Source organism: Talpa europaea (assembly GCF_964194135.1).
Source record: "Talpa europaea genome assembly, chromosome: 6".
In the NCBI taxonomy this organism is placed as follows: Eukaryota; Metazoa; Chordata; class Mammalia; order Eulipotyphla; family Talpidae; genus Talpa; species Talpa europaea.
This window is the reverse complement of record NC_140072.1, coordinates 89,273,263-89,292,028: the sequence shown is the minus strand read 5'-3', so window position 1 is coordinate 89,292,028 and position 18,766 is coordinate 89,273,263. Positions and strand designations below refer to the sequence as shown.

Genomic DNA, 18,766 nt, shown 5'->3' with positions numbered 1-18,766 from the left:
TGCTACTTTTGTTTTAATTTTCTACTTTTGATTAAGACAGAAACTAGAATTAAGTTATAATTTTACATTTTAAGAAAGCTTGGACTTTCGCAAGGTAAGAGGAAAATATTGGATGGTTTCACATATAGGAGGAACATAGGGAAAACAGACAAGGGAGCAGGAAAAAAGAGAGAGCAACAGAAATATCAGGCAAACTATAAATCAGAGACATTCAGCTGGAGAGGGGGAGGAAAGGGATCAAAACATGGGAAAGAAGAGCACAAGGGACTATGGTGATGGTGTACAGGTGACTTGGTGGTAGGAATTTTATGGGGACTACACCTAACACGAGAATGAAAAATGATGTAAAAAGTACATAAATAAATGAAAAATAATAATAAAATAAAACAATGATGAGATGCCACTACTCTAAAGAAAAAAAGAAAGAAAGTTTGGACTTTGCTGTGAATTAAATTAGATTTGCCTCCTATGGCATAAATTTCCAAAAATATCATTATGAAAATTACCTTTGTCACTCATCATATCAAGTTCTGAATACTAGAATTTGTCAGGCGGCTGTATTTTTATTATAATCGTAGCATTTCTAAAACAAATTATGACAAAACAAAAATAAATTTTAAGAATGTCAAAGATAAAGAATAATTTTAAATACATCTTTAGTGGTATATAAAATTAAAACAAAAGCCTTCTCTTCAGGGCTCCACCTGAAATCTGTGACTATTCCTTGGCTCACTATAACTTCTTCCAGGTCCTTCCCTATATCACTGCAAATATATGCCTATACTTTTTTTTAACAAAAATGGGATTATACAATGCATTATCTTGCAGCTTGCCATGTCATTTCATTTAATGATATGATGATCATGTTCATTTAGACTTTTCAACCAAAGTGAGAGCAGAATTGAAATTGACAAAGGTTAATAACATTAAATATATTATCTACAACTCTAGTGCTCAGCTCACAAATTGCCAGATTGTCAATAAGCCTTTAATATTACTACCTACTCTATAAATATATTAAAGCAATTTTCAGTATAGAAAATGCAAGAAATGCTTTAGTTGGTTCCTCTAAAAATAGTGAGAAGAATGGGCCTCCCCGGTGGCGCAGCGGTTGAGTGCTGGGTTGCCAAGCTCCGTGCGGCCTCTGTGGCGCTGGTTCTATCCCCGGTTGCTCCCCGGCCACCAGAGGAGGGTCCCACATGGTGCGCAGACCTCTCCTGCCGCCCGCTGCTCCCCTCAGCAGTGTACTTCATCAGTCTGTCTGTTCTGCTCCCCGCTCTGGTTCTGGTGAATTCTCTCACCCTCCTGCGCTTCTGACTGTACCCAGTGCATGTATAAACAAAACAAACAAACAAATAAATAAATAAATAAAACATGCCTCTATTAAAAAAAAAATAATAAAATAAAAAGTGAGAAGACAAATACCTTTGAAGAAAAAGTAAATTTATAATTAAGACCTCATAAGTTCAGAACCAAAACAATATATTCAAAACCATAAAAAATATGTTTTTAAAACATTTCATTTACACTTTAACCAATATTTCAAAGTTTTTCTAAGTTTATTTTTTCCTCTTTACCCCTCCAGAGACCCAAAATAGAGCTATAAATAGTTTTTCATGATAGGCTTTAAGGCAAATTCCTGAATGATAATAATCCATTGCTACATTTGTAAAAAACAAGGAGAAACTTTAGGGAATCATGTCAGCACTTAGCAGAAGAAAGTGCAGGCCCACACCAGGCTGATGGGAACAATCATTGAAGTGGATATTCCAGGTTAGTCCACTACCATCCTGGATCCTGCTTAGCATATGAACTTGAACACTGAACAGTCTCTGTTGCTCCATTTCCTTTCCTCATTCCTTTCATGGTGGTTCATGCTAGCAAATAATAATAATATTTTAGCGTCTGCAAATAAAAATTATGTCATTTGGGGAGTTCACATGCTTCCTGTAAAAGGTCAGAGAGAAAGGACTACAGTAGTAAGAGGAAATCATGTACCAATTAGAGTTTCTAATCTAGACTTGCCTTATCAGCACAGCAGTCTGGCAGAATTCTCCTTATACTTCAGGCCAGGCAGGGTCATTTGTTTTCCGGCAGATAGAAAAATAATTCCAGCTATTAAAACATCTGGGGAACAAGCTAAGAGAACTTTTTCAACAACTGAATGTGCTGTAAATGAACAGTTAGGCGAGATCATGAGGCTCCAACTCTGTATAGCTACTGAGGATATCATTTGAAGACTTTTTTCAACTGATTGAAAAGCACTGTGCAAGTTTCCTCTTCTGGAGTCCTCATACCTTTCATGCAAAAGGACTGTGGAAAAGGAAAGAAAATAATGTAATAACTTTCTACAAGAACAGAGTATTTCAGAAATCAATGTGTGTGTTTTGTTATTTAAATAAACCATTTTGTATTCTTAAGCTTACAATTCATGCTAAAAAGCAATGTCATAGAGCAAAATTGCTGTCTGATTATCATCTTTAGATTATAGAGAGGATGGATTCTGCTTGGTGAATTTCTATTCTGACCATAGTTACCTTCCAAGAATTACTTCTCTACAGCTTTGCATTATTTAATTCTGATTACATTAATTTGATGCCAATTTTGTATTTATTCTCCCAACTAAATCATCAGAATTTAATTAGAAGTCAGAAAGGGTGCATAACTTTATGTACTTCAGGATTTTACTTGATATTATGAATAACTTAGTTTTGGAAGCACTTATTTGCTTAACAAATGGGGTGGGGATCCTAGAGTAGGACATAACTCATCAGAGGAGAAGCTTCCAGGTGACTTGCTTCTTAGAGGCTTCATTCCTGTATACATTAAAAATCCCATTTTTAAATACTGAATCTAGGAATAACTGTGTATTTCCTATGTGCGGATGCCTTTAAGCATTTCAATGAATTCTGTGTTTTAAATGCTGCCCACAAGGACCAAACCCCATTGCAAGGTATATGATAGAATGCTATTAATATTGAGATTTTTCTATCAGACATATACCTTTGTCTAATATTTACATTTTTATAAGTTCTCTTCAGACTGGCCAAGCTATAAAAGACATAAGCATTTGCTAGTAAATAAGGAACCAACACCAAGTTGTGACTCAGAGGGCATGGATTCTAGTCTTGTGCACATATTTTATCAATTTTTTAAGTATTTGTGACCTTTTGACCTATGTTTAACTTTTCTTTTCAAATTCCAGGGGTGAGAGAAAGCCAAAAATAGATTTATTCAGAACCTGTGTCGCTGCTATCCCTCGACTACTTCCTGATGGGATGTCAAAACTTGAACTTATTGACTTGCTGGCCAGGTAGGTGAGGGTTGTGGTGGGCATTGTCTAACCAAAATTCATTTTAATTCTTCACCCTGATTCCTTAAAAAAATATAATGGTTAATAACAATTGACTGAATGAGACATAGTCTGGGTACTATGTGTAAGCAAGGAGGAATAAAGGGTTGGCTTTTTGAGGGGAAGAGGTTGGATGATGGGGGTGTTTCCCCATGTTCAAAGGATTTGAAATCCAATGTGGGAGCAAATGCATAAGCACATAAGGTAGCTAACAGTTCAAGACCTGAAACTTTTCAAATTAATGGCACACAAAGTACGACACGGGAGTTGAGTAAGTAGGGGGATTACACTGGACTGGGGAAATCAGCAAATGACTCCTAAGAAAAGGTGGAACTTGAACTGTCCTTTGAAGGAAAGCTGGAATTCAGGGAAAGGGAGTGACATGAACAAAGGCACAGAGGTGGGAGCTGGAAATGAGATAAGGAAAAATGTTCATTATTTAATAGGGTCTGATTCCTAATTCAGTGTGCAGAGACCCCAGCGTTTCCACGGTGAATAACATGGATCCTAAGTTAATTTTAGTACTTCAGAAAGCTGCCCCCAAATCATATATTTAGCACCCTTCCCACCCTTCCTATCTTCCATAAGAATGGAAAATCCAATTAGAACCCATAGTTAATACGCTTTGAACAAAATTTGTCATTATAGATAAGTAAGCATAGTTATCTCATTTGTTCTAACTTTCTAGTTGACAGGTATGCATGTCTTTAACTTAAAAATTAAAAGTGACTTATTAACTAAATGCAATTTTTTAAAAAAAATATATTTATTTATACAAGAACTAAGGTACAGGCCAGATGTGCGGGAGGGTAAGAGGATTCACCAGAGACAGAGCAGGGACCAGAACAGGCAGACTGATGAAATACACTGCTGAGGGGAGCAGCGGGAGAGACAGGAGAGGTTGCCGCACCATGTGGGACCCTCGCCGGCCAGCCAGGATCAAACCAGCGCTGCAGAGGCTGGGTACAACCTCACAGCGCTGTGCTCAACTGCCTGCGCCAGAGAGGAGGCCCCTTAAATACAATTTAAAAGACAAAATTATTAAAAGCAAGAGGTTCAGAGAGGGAACAGGATGAGAAAGAACAAGTCATCCTTGATTTGAAAAAGAGAAAGGAGTTTAGAAACCCAATGATAAGACGTAGAATTAAGACTGGAGACATGGGTTTTTAGCTACTCTTTTTTGTCTTTATATTGAGGCAAAATTAGTTTAAAACACTATAGGTGTAGGTGTACAGTTTCTCACCTCAGCTGCTATGTATTTCACACCACACCCACCACCAAATGTCCAATCAACATCCACTCCCAAGCTATTCCCTCCTCCTTCTCCCCAGTAACTACCATTTTTAGTCAGTCTAAGGGTTTGTTTTTGTTTTTATTGTATTTGTTTGATTGTTTTTGATTTTCCTTATAGTCTATAAATTAGTGTAATCTTACAGTTTTTGTCTTTCTCCTGTTGACTCATTTCACTTAATTTTCTCAGCATCCATCTATATTGTTGAAAATGGTTATTAGCGTAGATGTTTGGATTGCTAAGAGTTTTTAAGGGAAAGAATAACATGATTTTAAAGAATTGTGATCTACAATTATTTAATTCTTCAGCCTGTGTCTTTTTCCCCTGGTAAAATTGGAGTAGTAGTTCTCACCTCACAGGACTGCTATAAAGCATATGCACTCAGTGGTCAATCCTAGGGAAAAGGTGGCAACAGGGAAAAGACTTCAGCTAATGAAGTGGAAGTAAAGCTCACGCATTTCAGTGGAGTTCCAACTGGCGATGAATATGCCCACCATGGTCTTTTAAAATGCCAGTTTTTGTGTGTCTTGAAACAATCTGGTAAAGTCTCTAGTGCTGTTTGGCTGTGATTCTGTGTGGGAGATTCTTCTCTCTGGAATGACGTTATGAGGCCCATTCCATTGATGCCTGAATCTGCAGCACCAGGCATGTTGGGAGGGAATTCTGTTAGAAATCGTTGAAATGTCACTGCCCCTTATTGTGCTTCATGTTATAGTACATTCTTACAAAACCCAAAACAACGTATGCGGTTTTTATGAGGGTGAAAAACAAATATTCTTGAGAGTTCAAGTCTTAGGATGAAATCAAGAAAATGACTGATTAGGAAAGGAAGCCCATGAAGAGGCCTTATTCATAAGCTTCAAAAGAAGCCAGAGACTGTTCTTCTCAGAGGAAAGATTACTGGAGTGTACAACCTGCACACTGGGTCCTATTAACCTATGAGAAAATGAACCCTTCAGATCTTCTCAAGAGGGTCAGAGGACAAAAGTGAAGCAATTTAATAGCAATAAATGTGGGTTTCAAGTCTTAGTCATTTTATTCCCCCGGCAGTCTTACAGTATTTGGATTGACTTGAGATGGTATACAATCTCATCAGAGAGGTGTGAGATCCTTATTTATTTCAGACACTTCTCAGTCCATACACGTTTCATTTTTACTAGAGGAAAAACTTGGTTTCTTCATATCTAGTGAAATAAGACTTACTCATACCAGCACCCTATTTCCCCCAGCTCAGTACCTTCAATAAAAACTTTCAGGGCTATATCTCTCATGTCTGTCCCCAGGCCCCTTCGCACATTTCAAGACTAAATACCACACACACTCTTGCATGTTTAGCGTTAACAACAGTGTATGGGAAAAAACTGGCAACCCCCTTTCTTCAAGCTAAAGATTTCTGATTTGGTGACTCAGGCTACTCATACATGGGGAAATCTTTCCATGGAAGCTCCATGAAGGCTACACAAGCCCTCCTGACATCATGAAAGGATGGTATCATGCCCTGGGAGCGCCTCCTTCCCAGCTGCCAGGTTTCCCAAGGATTCTACACATTGCAGGAGCGCTTACTTCTCTCCTCTGCAGTTGCTGTTTTTTCTCTCATTCCACTCCCATCTGTTTCCTGCTCTTCCCTTGACTACAGGAAGGACCTTTCCCCGACCCACCCCCCCCACCCCCAACAGCCTGCAAACTACTGGCCTTTGTCACTTCTTGCAGCTATATTCACAGTAAGGGTTTGCTGTTCAATACTTACTCTTATCTTTCAAAAACTTGTCATAGAACTGTGGGAATTGAATAATGCATGTAAATCACTTAGCATAGTGCCTAAAACACAGTAAGTTCTCAACAAATGTTAGTTATTTTTAGGCATCTTTACATTTGAATAACATTATGCCATGATGTACAATGCATTTTATACATTATGTTAGGCAAGCTGAGCACATATTCATTACTATTTTCAGACAAAGAGGTTGAACTTCAGAAGAGCAAAGTCAGTTGCCCAAACTTAGTTTCCTGTCACTGCCAAATGGAAGTGACAAATGTCTTTAGTTTTATTTTTTTTTATTTTTTTTAATAATTTTATTTTTATATTCCCCATACAATTGCAACCCCCCCCATTCTGACCCCAACTGGTTTTATACAAAATAACAGGTAACTCATTTTATGCAGTTTCCTTATAATTTGTGGAAATATTTAAGGTAATGAATGCACAATTCAGTGATCTTCTGTGGTATCTAAAAAATACTTTTATTTGCCATTTCTCATTCACTTTCAGCATATGTTTGTATCATGGAAGGAGACTGGTTGTTTTAGGGAATAGAGTAAGAACCTTAGTCTCAATGTTGCCTAAATCTTATTTCTTTATTTCAATTGAGGCACAGTTCACAGCACTATCAGTAGGTGGATGTTCATCCTTTAATATCTACAGATAATATATTTCCACACTGCTGATGAACTGTTGTAAAGGGTAAAAGTGCCCCATCAGCAAGGCTCTCCTTTTGGAAACCCTTGTCTCCAGGACTTGACTTTAAAACCATTTCTTTCTCTTCTGCCTTTGGTGATGTTATGGGACAGCAGGTTTCTCATCTCTTCCTGGTGACCTTTTGTTTCTCTACCTTTTCTTCTGGTTATAGTTTGCAAATTTGAAATCTCTCCCATTTTACAAATGGCCAACAGACATATGAAAAAATGTTCAACATCCTTCATAATCAGGGAAATGCAAATCAAAACCACAATGAGATACCACCTTACACCAGTAAGAATGACACATATTTAAAAAACTAGCAACAACAAATGCTGGCAAGGATGTGGTTAAAAAAAAAAAAAAAAGGAACTCTCCTAATTGCTGGTGGGAATGCAAACTAGTCCAAACACTATGGAAAGCTGTATGGAGGTTCCTCAGATTACTAAAAAATGGACCCAAAATAACAAGACTTGTACCACCTTGGGGGTCTCGGAGTCCTTAAATTGACCCTGCCTTGTGGGTTTAAAGTTAAAACCTATTCTAGATTGCAAGTTGTGAACGAGAGCAAAGTTAACTGAAAAGTAGAATTTACCCAGTTCGAAAGTTCAAAGTATTGGTCCTTATTTAAAAGTTTCATCTACATAGACCATGAAATGGTCTATTTTGACTCTAAAGATAAGTGTTTATTTAGTTACATGACTGTAGTAGCTTGCTAAGGATGCCATAATAAACTATCAGAGAGGCTGAAATTTCAAAATCAAAATGTAACAAGGTTGCTTCCTTCTAAGGGCTATGAAAAAGAATCTATAATGCACCTCTCTCCTAGTTTCTAGTGATTTCTGGCAAGCTTTGGCATTCCTTGGCTTGTAAAAGCATCACCAGATCTTTCCATTCATCTTCACATGGCCTTCTCCCAGGTACATGTCTGTGTCCAAATTCCCTTTATATAGATACCAGTCATATTGAATTAGTAGCCCACCTCATCCTGACTTAGCTAACCACATCTGCAATAACCATATTTCCAAACAACACATTAGAAGTTACTAGGGAATTGGATTAAAACATATGAATTTGAGGCGAGACACAATCCAACCCGAAACACTAACCAGTATCATTACCATCAGTTAATGTTTATTGAGTGCCTGTTACTCCTCTCCTTAAAAGGTGGTTTGTCATCTAGAATTTTTTCAGACATTCAGACCAGGACAGGTGTAAATATAGTAAACAGGAATAATAAATGGGAAAAAAAATGACTTCTAGTGGTTTTCATTAACTAGTGTTTTCAAACAATGATCTGCAAAGCTGTACCAAAACTGCTTCTAGAGGAAAGAAGTGTTTCCTCCCCCTCCCAAAGGGATGGACTTCTACTAGTGCAGTCTACATTTATCCCAACATCAACCAGAGACTCAGATTCTATATTACATATCAAAGTTTTACATAAAAATTTTAAAAATAGTGGGTCTCCCCTGGTGGCACAGGTGGTTGAGCGCAGCGCTGTGAAGCTGTCCTCAACCTCTGCAGCGCCATTTCGATCCCGCCCGGCAGCGAGGGTCCCACATGGCACAGCAGACCTCTCCTGTCTCACCCACTGCTCCCCTCAGCAGTGTTTTTCATCAGTTTGCCTGTTCTGTTCCCCGCTCTGTCTCAGGTGAATCCTCTCACACACACACCCCCGCCCCGCGCATCTGGCCTGTACCCTAGTTCTTGAACTTTAAGAGATTAAGTAATTAATGTGAGGTCATATAGCTAATAAGTGACAAAAGCAAGACACTCTAATTCCAGAGCACACACAACTAATCCCTTCCCTCCTGTATTATGGTTGAAGGCAGCCCACAGACTGCCCACTTCACCAAGATGCCCCTGCTCTGTCTAGCTCTCTTTCAGACCTCACTCTTGCAAGCACCTGTGCCATTAGACATGGTCTAAAACTGAACCATATATTCTAGGGGCTGTTTACAGTGGGTATAGTGTCTGAAATATAGGAGGGTCGCAAAAATATTAAATAAATGAATGAAAAAGTCTATAAAGCAGTATGTTAATTATCATGCTCCATACCAATGTTGAGATTTAATGTTATGCTGATATTTTAGGTTAAACCATAAATACACTGATGCTCTGCAGCTGACTATCTGGGGATTTCTCAACCTTGGCTCTATCAACATTTTGGGCCAAATAATTCTTTATTGTAGTATATTGTCCTATGCATTGTAGGAAATTCAGCAGCATCCCTGATTTCTACCTGCAAAATAGATGTCAGTGCTATACTCCAAGTTTTGACAATAATTCGTGTTCTTAGAGGAAAACCAATTGAGCACCACCGTCCTCTTAATTTTTCATTTTCACTGAACTTCTGGACAGGTACTAGTCTCTCTAATACTCAGGTTTCTCATCCTTAAAAGATGCTAAATTATTCCATAGTCAATAATGTATTATGAAGTATTCAAATACAACTAAATGCCATGTTTTAGATTGCGTTCTAAAACAGAAAAATGCTATTAGTGAAAAATTGATGAAATCTAAATAAAGCCTCTAGTTTAGTCATGAGAGTCATATGAATGTTAAGCTCTTAGTTTTGATAAATGTTCCATGATTATAAAAGATGTCATCATCAGGACAGCTGTGTGAAGAATATATAGGGAAAAGACCCATTTTTCAGACATAGGTGGAAGCAGAGACCTATGTATGTTCTTCCATAGATCTTTAAGAAAAGTGAATGCAGTAAATGATTTTATTTTTTATTCATTTCACAGACTCTCTATTCATATGGATGATGAGCTGCGGCATATTGCACAAAATTCTCTCCAGGGTTTACTTGTTGACTTCACAGACTGGAGGGAAGATGTACTATTTGGCTTCACCAACTTTCTGCTCCGGGAAGTGAATGACATGCATCACACACTCCTTGATTCATCCCTGAAGTTACTGCTGCAGCTGCTCACCCAGTGGAAACTTGTCATACAAACTCAAGGAAAAGTCTGTGACCAAGCCAACAAAATCAGAAATGCAGAGGTGATTTCATACTCTTCCTACCATTTTGCATTCTTTTACATAGTGTGTGAATAAATTGCAGCTCAGAGGATCTCTTGATTATACTCTAATATAATCTCAAATGGTATGGTTTTGTCTTTATTAATTAGCAGCCTTTGAAAAGTTATTTCTTATCAGAGGTAACAAATGGTGGATAATATTACAAAGCCATAATTGATGTAAAAAAACTAAAAGGAATCTTTGATAGTTCTTGAACAAGAATGAATTAATAGACATGTCAGGTTCTAAGCCTTTGTAACTTGTTTTAATATTACAAGGTCAAATGTGCTTAAATATATACATATAAGAGCACGTTCTTATTCCATTTTCATTTTTCTGAATATGGGAATTTTATTCTTATCACATGACAGCTAATTCCAAACAGCACCAGCCACAGAATTCCATCGGAACGGGGTCCACACTGCAGTGTACTTCATGCTGTGGAGGGCTTTGCTCTGGTTCTGCTCTGCAGTTTCCAAGTGGCCACTCGCAAACTGTCAGTTTTAATACTCAAGGAAATTCGAGCCTTATTTGTTGCACTGGGTCAGCCTGAGGTATGGACCATTCTTTCAAACTTTTCTAATTATTTAACCCTCACAAAAACCTCAGAGTTAGAAATGTTATTATCTGCAATGTACAGATACTGAGCCTGGGGATTAGGAGGTTAAAAGTCTTACTTAAAATCAACAGATAGGATGTGACAAAGCTAGAATTCAGATACTGATATATATACCTCTAAAGCCCCATGTACTTAACTGTTCTTCCACCACTTTGTCAAGACTCTCATACATTGCTTTCATTTATCAGCCACAACTTTTTTAAAACCATTCTTGGGTTTTATTTTCAGTTTTATGATTTTAGGTATCATGTTATATATTTTTGTGTTTTATATATTGTTTTATTTACAAATGCTAGCTTCATGCATGAATAAAGACATTCCATAGCTTAGGGAACCTTACAGAATAAGGTTTCTAAATACATAATTTGATATTTTTGAAATTCTCAGGATGATAAACATACACATATTACACTATTCATGTAGAAGAATTCTCTATAAGGATCTCTCTTATCCCCTTTCCAATTTGCTTCTTTTACCAAATAGCTATACACAACATAAGTACCTCATAGGTGTGTGTCTCCAGTGCAGTTTATTAGGCATTAAAACTCAATCATAATCAACAATTTGTCATTTAGTATGGCAGTTCACTGACTTAATTAAGAAACATAAATTAGGTAGCTAGCATATTTTGTAGGGTCTCCATTTCTTTACATTAACAACATGAACACTTTAGTAAGTGATGTGTGGTTCTGGTATTTGCACTCTCAAACGTGTATAAGTCTTTGAAATCCAGGTCCTTCCCTTTTCAATAAAATATGAAATTAGAACTCTATTTTCCAGTGGAACTTGAAAGACTAAAATCAAAATCACAGGGGTTATATTACACTGCCTGTCACCATTTTTGTACTCACTTTTCTGAGAGAAAACCCTTATCACTATCTTGCAAGCTGTTCTGTTTCATGTGCTAGATAAAGGCACAGTGGGGTGGGTGGGAAGGATTAATTTTCCCAAGATGAGTAATCACCTCACTTTGTGCAGGACGACGACAGGCCTATGATTGATGTTATGGATCAGCTAAGTTCTTCCATTCTCGAAAGTTTTATTCATGTAGCAGTTTCGGATTCAGTAAGTACACGTTTGATCCTGGTTGCTAATAGTTCTTAAGTATAAGTTCTGAACCTATATGAAAAAGAGAGACAAAGAAAAATTACATGGAAGAAATATGCAGTTTTAGCTCAGATTAATAAATGGACACAGGTACTTGTACAAACAAGACTGGCTTTTCAAATGCTAGCTGAGATGTTTCAGATACATCAAAGTTTGAGCCTTAAGAATATAGATAATACTTTAATTTAAACTAATTTAAATTTATTTTTAATTTAATAATAGAATTCATTCATTTATTATATTTAACAGTGTAACATATTTATTTACATGGCGCTTCATAGTTTGCAAGGTACTTCCACTGTTAATATCTTGACATTCATAATTATTAAAATTCTGAACATGATGGGGTGTGGTCAGTCATACAAAAAGAAACCTGAGATCCCAGATCTCACTTTTTGTACTGAATCTGGTAAAGCTTTACCTGGTGTGTATATACATTCTTCTACTCAAAGGGCATATTGCTGGCTTTCAATTTCCTGAACAAGTAGAGGGGAAATTTAAACTGATTGTAATTAGCTGATTTAAAAAAAAAAATCAGTACAGCACAGAAACTGGGTTAATTTCAACTAAATAGTTGAAAAGCAGCAGAGAAGATCTGGGACTGCTTGCAGAATCCACATTCTGCTTGCTGATGCCCCTGTCAGTTCTTGTCAAACATCTATAAATTAATACAAACATATATGACAAATCGCTATAAGTGAATCCAAAACCATAAGACATTTGTGAGTTTTTCATGGCCTTTTCTAACAGATTGAAAGCAGATCTTGGTTTTTAGTAACCTATTGCTATTATTTATGGTCACAATAATAATAATGATAATTACTAAAATATTAGCCAGTGCAGACTTTAACCATGATCCTGCCTAGTCATGCTGCTTTTAGAAATTCACATTGTTTTATTAACATGGGGTGGAAGGGTAAAGTTTTATACACATCTCTTATTTCCCTGAAGATCATATTTTGTTCATGTGATTTTGTTTATCAGAAACAAAATATTGAGCCACAGGTAACTAGGTCAGCAATCCTGCATGTAGGAAGATGCACAGAGAGAGAGGAGAACTAATTGAAGGCAGTGCCTGCTTTGTGCCAGCTGTTCTTACATCCCTTATATTGTGTAATTCATTTAAAGATTAGGTAAGATCAGCATTATAATTCCCAGTCATAAATTAAGCAGACAGAGACTCTGAGAATGATCAGGACATGTTTTAGGACATGTGATTTATAGCCCAGGTCACAAGCATTGGGCAGTGCTTGTGTTAGAATCTCATCTCTCTGGCTCTGAAGCTTAAGCTGTGTTCTTTACTGTCCCTTACCCATTGAGGCCATTATTGTCACTCTCTTGTCCTTGGGAACTCATAGACCCAAAAAGATAACAGGGATCACTCTAAATGCCTGACAAACATAAAGGCAATTTCTTCTCCAGCTAGATTATTTGAAATTTGATCATCCTAAAACTGATATTCTACTCTTAGAATGAAATATAAGAGCTTATTTGTTACACTTAACTTCCTAAATGTTGTAGCATGCATTATTTTGACTTAATAACATAGGACAAGAATTAGTGAGTATCGTACTTTGAAAATCATCAGTAAAATAACCTTCCTAAAAGGGATTCCCCTAAGTCTAAGGGAAGCTGTTTCAGAACAAGTAAAGATAAAGATCATGCTAAAAATATGTATGTATAATTGCAGGCATAAAAACACATTTATGACTCTCAGAGGTTAGTAAGTTTTCAGAATTTCAAAATGACAAATTTGTGGTCAGTTTTAACCTGGTTAAACTCTCATGTGTTTGTTCAACCAATACTTAGTGAGCAGCTTCTGTGTACTAACAATGCATGGTGCTATATGACATTAAAACTGTACAAAATACGACCCTTGTCCTTAAACTCTGCACTTCAGCTGCTTGCAGTCTAGCAAAGGTAACAGTGATGACTCCAAACCAAAATGCCATATGGTAGGTGTGAGGGAGATGTTTCAGATTCAAAGCCGGCCCCTTGCAGAGATGGTCAGGAAAAGCACTGTGGAAGAAAGAGCATTTAAGCCAAGCCACAATGGGGACATGTGATTTATAGCTCAACATTGACTCGTTTCTCCTTCTTGTGCCTGCAGTCAACATTGCCACTGACCCACAGCGTGGATCTGCAGTGGCTGGTGGAATGGAATGCAGTCCTGGTCAACAGCCATTATGATGTGAAAAGCCCTTCCCATGTCTGGATATTTGCTCAGTCTGTCAAAGACCCCTGGGTCCTCTGCCTCTTCAGCTTTCTTCGGCAGGAGAACTTGCCCAAGCACTGCCCCACAGCCCTCAGCTACGCCTGGCCGTATGCCTTCACTCGGCTCCAGTCAGTGATGCCTCTGGTGGACCCAAAGTAAGGAATATGAGTTTCTGTTTTGCTTGTCTTGCCATTTGTCCTCTTAGAATTTCATTTTATATGAAACTGGAGTATTATAATCCTTTCTGGTTTCCAAACTTCCTAATACAAAATTCTTAACATTGAGTAAAAACAGATCAAAAGCTCTTGTCTAATGCTAGGGTTTTTCCCCCTAACCTTAATATTCAATATGATTGTCTGAGTATAGAATCTCAGACCCTTAATGGTAGAAAGGACCTTACGTTCATTCTACTTCCCATTCAATGCAGACATTCCTTGACAGTTCAGTTTTATTTGACCTATGTCAAATTCCTATGACCACTATGTAATAAAGTGATATTTAAGATCTGGAATTTAGTTTCATTCTTGTTTCAACTCCATGTTTCTAGTAGCCCAATAAATGCAAAGAAAACCAGCACTGCGGGCAGCGGAGACAACTATGTTACCTTGTGGAGAAACTACCTTATTCTTTGTTTTGGAGTTGCAAAACCCAGTATTATGAGCCCAGGACACTTAAGAGCTTCCACTCCAGAAATAATGGCAACCACCCCTGATGGTACAGTGAGCTACGATAACAAGGTGACATGACATGCTTCAGAAGAATTATTCTGTAAGGTTTTTTTTTAGCTTGTTTGTCTAGAGTTCACAGTGCAAATTGCACTGTGCCTGCCATCTGGATGGAGTATATGGGATCAGATTTTCATCCTACACATTTCTAAATTCCATTGAGTGTTTATGTGAATAATTCACTGTTCCTCCCAGAAAAGTGGAGAACTAAAGATAAAGTAAAGAAATTGCCTTAGGGCCCTAGTGTAACTTGTATTTATTAGTCCCCAAGGTTTGATTCCTGTCCCACATCCACCTTTCTCTCACTCCTCAAAAGTATTCACCTTTAAAACATGCCTTAATTAAATTATTCTATTGCTGATGGTTTTATAGATTGAAATGCTTTTTCTTTTTAAAGAAAACTGTTGCAATAAAAATGTTTTTCAGAATTTGTGTGCCAGGTGAAAGATGCACTCATTGTGCTATATTAAAATTTATGTGTTTTTTTTTTTTCCCTGAAATGATGGCAGTGCCTTGGGATGTGGTGCAGAATTAAAACTGTTTAATGGAATCATCTTTTGATTAAAGGAAGCATCAGTTATCATGTTACCTCTTTTTCACTTTTAATCAACTTGTTTCAGGCCATAGGCACCCCATCGGTGGGAGTTCTGTTAAAGCAGTTGGTGCCTTTGATGAGACTAGAGGGCATTGAGATCACAGAGTCCTTAGTTTTAGGATTTGGAAGAACAAATTCCCTTGTTTTCAGGTACGGTAGTCTTGATGAGTTGTTGTAAATTTGTATATGCCGCTACTATCCTAGATGCTGTTTTTAAATCCTTTGAGTTTGTGTTTTGGCATGTGCGTGAAGAGTTTATTGGCTTTGCGCTATTTTCTTTATGTCTTCGCTGGCTGACGTGCATGTAACGTGAATTCCTTCCACTGCCTCGCATTTTGCTGTTAGCCATTGCAACTTTTTATTTTACCACTCAGATTTTATCTCACTTGCAAGATTTTTATTAGACAAATGAAGAAATGTAATGGCAGTTCCTAGTTAGCCAGGCTGTTTAGAGACATTAACATTAAAGTAATAAACATCTGTTCATCAACCCTGGATGCTATAGGCTCTCTTTCAGGAGCATTCCATTATACATGCTCATCTTTCAAGAAGATGCTTCATCTGCCTCAACAGAACCAGCATATCTCACTTTCTGAATCCCTTATCATGTCATGCCTTTAATCAACCATTCCATCTGAGACAGTGTCAAAACCTTTTGAAAGAGCCATTGTAAAATGTTTGTTTGGGTTGCCTCTGATGACTTAAGCCAAGCAATGAAAGGCTATAAGGACAAATAAAACAATTTTTCATGTATATGGAAAAGGAAAAACTCTAAGCATCTATTTGAAAAATAAAAATTAATGAAATGTTTGAAAAGTGACTGGATAAGATCTTAACAACATTAGTCATGTGAGGAATTAGATCTTGTCCTAAAAAAGCAATTTTGAGCTCTAATACTTGGAGCCAGTTAACCAATGTTTTACTACTTAGTAGTTAATTAGTTAAGACAGCATCATATAGAAATACTACAAGAAAATAACAAAAAAAAAATCCTAGACTACCTACCTTTCTTCCCCGAAGAAGCTAGGGCATTTTTGCATCTTCCACCCTCTCAATATTTCTAAGGATAGGTAAAATTATGCTATTTGCTATCCATATGGGTCTGGAAAACTTTACATTCCCAAGTCTCAGTTACCTTACCTATAAAGTTAATATAATAAATAAAAATAAAATATATGTCTCTAATTTAAAAAAGGAAGTGGTATATTTATTGAATTTATCATATAGATTTATTGAGAGGATTATGTAAAATAAATACATGGAGTAAATATTCAATAAATGCTTGCTATTAGATGGAGGAGATCATTATATTATTATGTTATTTATAATGTATATTATTTTTCTTTCTTTGATGAAGAAATGCTAGGGGCTGTCCTGCCAGGAAATAGCAGGTTTTCAGATATGGAGCAGACTTTAGACAAAATACCTAGCGATAGACTAGATCTCACAATTTTGTCTAATTGGGCATAACAAGTCAGAAGTTACTTCCTAAAGACAACTAATTCGATAAGCAGGAATAAAGCTGAGAAAAATGAGGTAATGGAGATAGACTGTATATGTGGTCAAACTTTTAGTTTTACTACACAAGAGGAAAGGTTTCAATGAGAACTTCTCCATTATTGCCCTTGACATATTGGTATTTATCATATAATTCATATAAAGGATTCCATTTTTGAAATTCCAAAAAGACATTTTAAAGTCAACTCTAAGTCAACTCTGAGTACAGATACCAAAAGGAGGACCATAGTAATTGCACTTATCTCTTTTGCTCTTCTTAGAGTGAAAATTTTTTCCATGTGAGGACTTGATTTAATTTATCTTCAGTCCCACAACCTGTAGAAAAGTGCTTTGAATTAGCAAGCACTTGTAAATATTTTTTAATTATTCAGATAATTTTTTTTTGCCATAGAGATCTCCAAAACATTAAATAAAATGAAGTCAACAAATATGTATAGAGCCAAAATACATACATTAGCACTAGGATTAAGGCCAAAAAACAAAGTTTAGATCAGTCCTTCTACTTCCAGTTCTTCACATGATTGGGAAAATGGACAGGTCAGGGAAACTTTTCATGTCAGAAGCAAAGTGCAAAAAGAAGATGATTTAGAATTGAATGAATTTATTTGGCAACAAATTTGGAATCAATAATAGTGTATTTCAAATGCTGGCCTTTTTCTTCCATAGGGAATTGGTAGAAGAACTTCATCCATTAATGAAAGAAGCTCTGGAACGAAGACCAGAGGTAACATTTGAATTTAAATAATTAATACCTTGTTTTATTAATAGAATGATGTGGATTTAAATCAAACTCAGTGGTTTCCCCCCAAAAAAACAAAAACCGCAGCATGCTTTTAACAATAATCTTAATATTTGAACTTTTTATTTTTATTATTTTTTAGTACTATTGAGTAGTTAGTAAAACATGGTTCCCATTTTTTTTTTTTAAAGATTTATTTATGTATACAAGCACTGGGTACAGTCAGAAGCACGGGAGGGTGAGAGAATTCACCAGAGCCAGAGCAGGGAGCAGAACAGGCAGACTGACGAAGTACACTGATGAGGGGAGTAGTGGGTGAGGCAGGAGAAGTCTGCATGCCATGTGGGACCCTCGCTGGTGACTGGGGATTGAACCGGCGCTGCAGAGGCTGCAGGCAGCTTCGCAGCCTAGCACTCAACCACTTCGCCACCGGGGAGGCCCAAACATGGTTCCCATTTTAAAAGATTTTACATACTAAAAGCTAAATCACGTCTAAATAGTCACATGTGTGTTAAGATAGTACATTCCTTTGCAGATTTGAGTTGACTGAATTTTGGTTTTAGTTTTTGTGTGTGTTTGGATTTTTTTTTTTTTTTTTTTTTTTGGTGGACCCTTGCCAGTGGCCAGGGAACGAACTGGCGCTGCAGAGGCTGTGGGCAGCCTCGCAGCCCAGCGCTCAACCGCTGTGCCACCAGGGGAGGCCCTTGTGTTTGTTTTTTACAAGGAATTGGATGGTTAAGAATTATCTTTCATCTGACATAGGAACCGTTTTCATTATCTTCCCTGACCCTGAACCCTGAAACAGATAAGCTTAGAATGAAGCAAGATAAAAAAAAAAGAAGAAGAAGAAAGAGATAGGTAAATTGGGCAAAATGGGTCAGGTCAGTTTTATGGTGAAAGATGTAATTATCCTTGTAATGGTTAACATAAATTAGAATACAAAAATGATAGTTATAATGATATATACCTGAAACCTATGTTACTTCAATAAATATAAAGAGCTTAATATATAATCAAACACAAAAAAAAAATTAAAAAGAATAAGACAGAAAAATTTGTTTTCCATATAGTAGATAAGATACAAGAAGTAGCAGAAATTTAGCAGTTTGAATACAAACAG

At 36.9% G+C, this 18,766-nt stretch overlaps 1 protein-coding gene across 2 annotated transcripts in view; it reads left to right on the top strand.

Annotated features, from left to right (window-relative positions):
- Nucleotides 1-18,766, top strand: part of FRY (FRY microtubule binding protein) — a gene marked incomplete at both ends in the record, with an annotated part of 249,052 nt that overhangs the window by 125,369 nt on the left and 104,917 nt on the right. For both annotated transcript variants that reach the window (XM_084236045.1, XM_084236046.1), the window contains 8 exons: nt 3,206-3,313; nt 9,852-10,110; nt 10,500-10,682; nt 11,726-11,812; nt 13,965-14,224; nt 14,617-14,806; nt 15,415-15,539; nt 17,574-17,631. In XM_084236045.1, the coding sequence (XP_084092171.1) occupies nt 3,206-3,313; nt 9,852-10,110; nt 10,500-10,682; nt 11,726-11,812; nt 13,965-14,224; nt 14,617-14,806; nt 15,415-15,539; nt 17,574-17,631 (1,270 nt within the window). The remainder of the gene's footprint in view (nt 1-3,205; nt 3,314-9,851; nt 10,111-10,499; nt 10,683-11,725; nt 11,813-13,964; nt 14,225-14,616; nt 14,807-15,414; nt 15,540-17,573; nt 17,632-18,766) is intronic.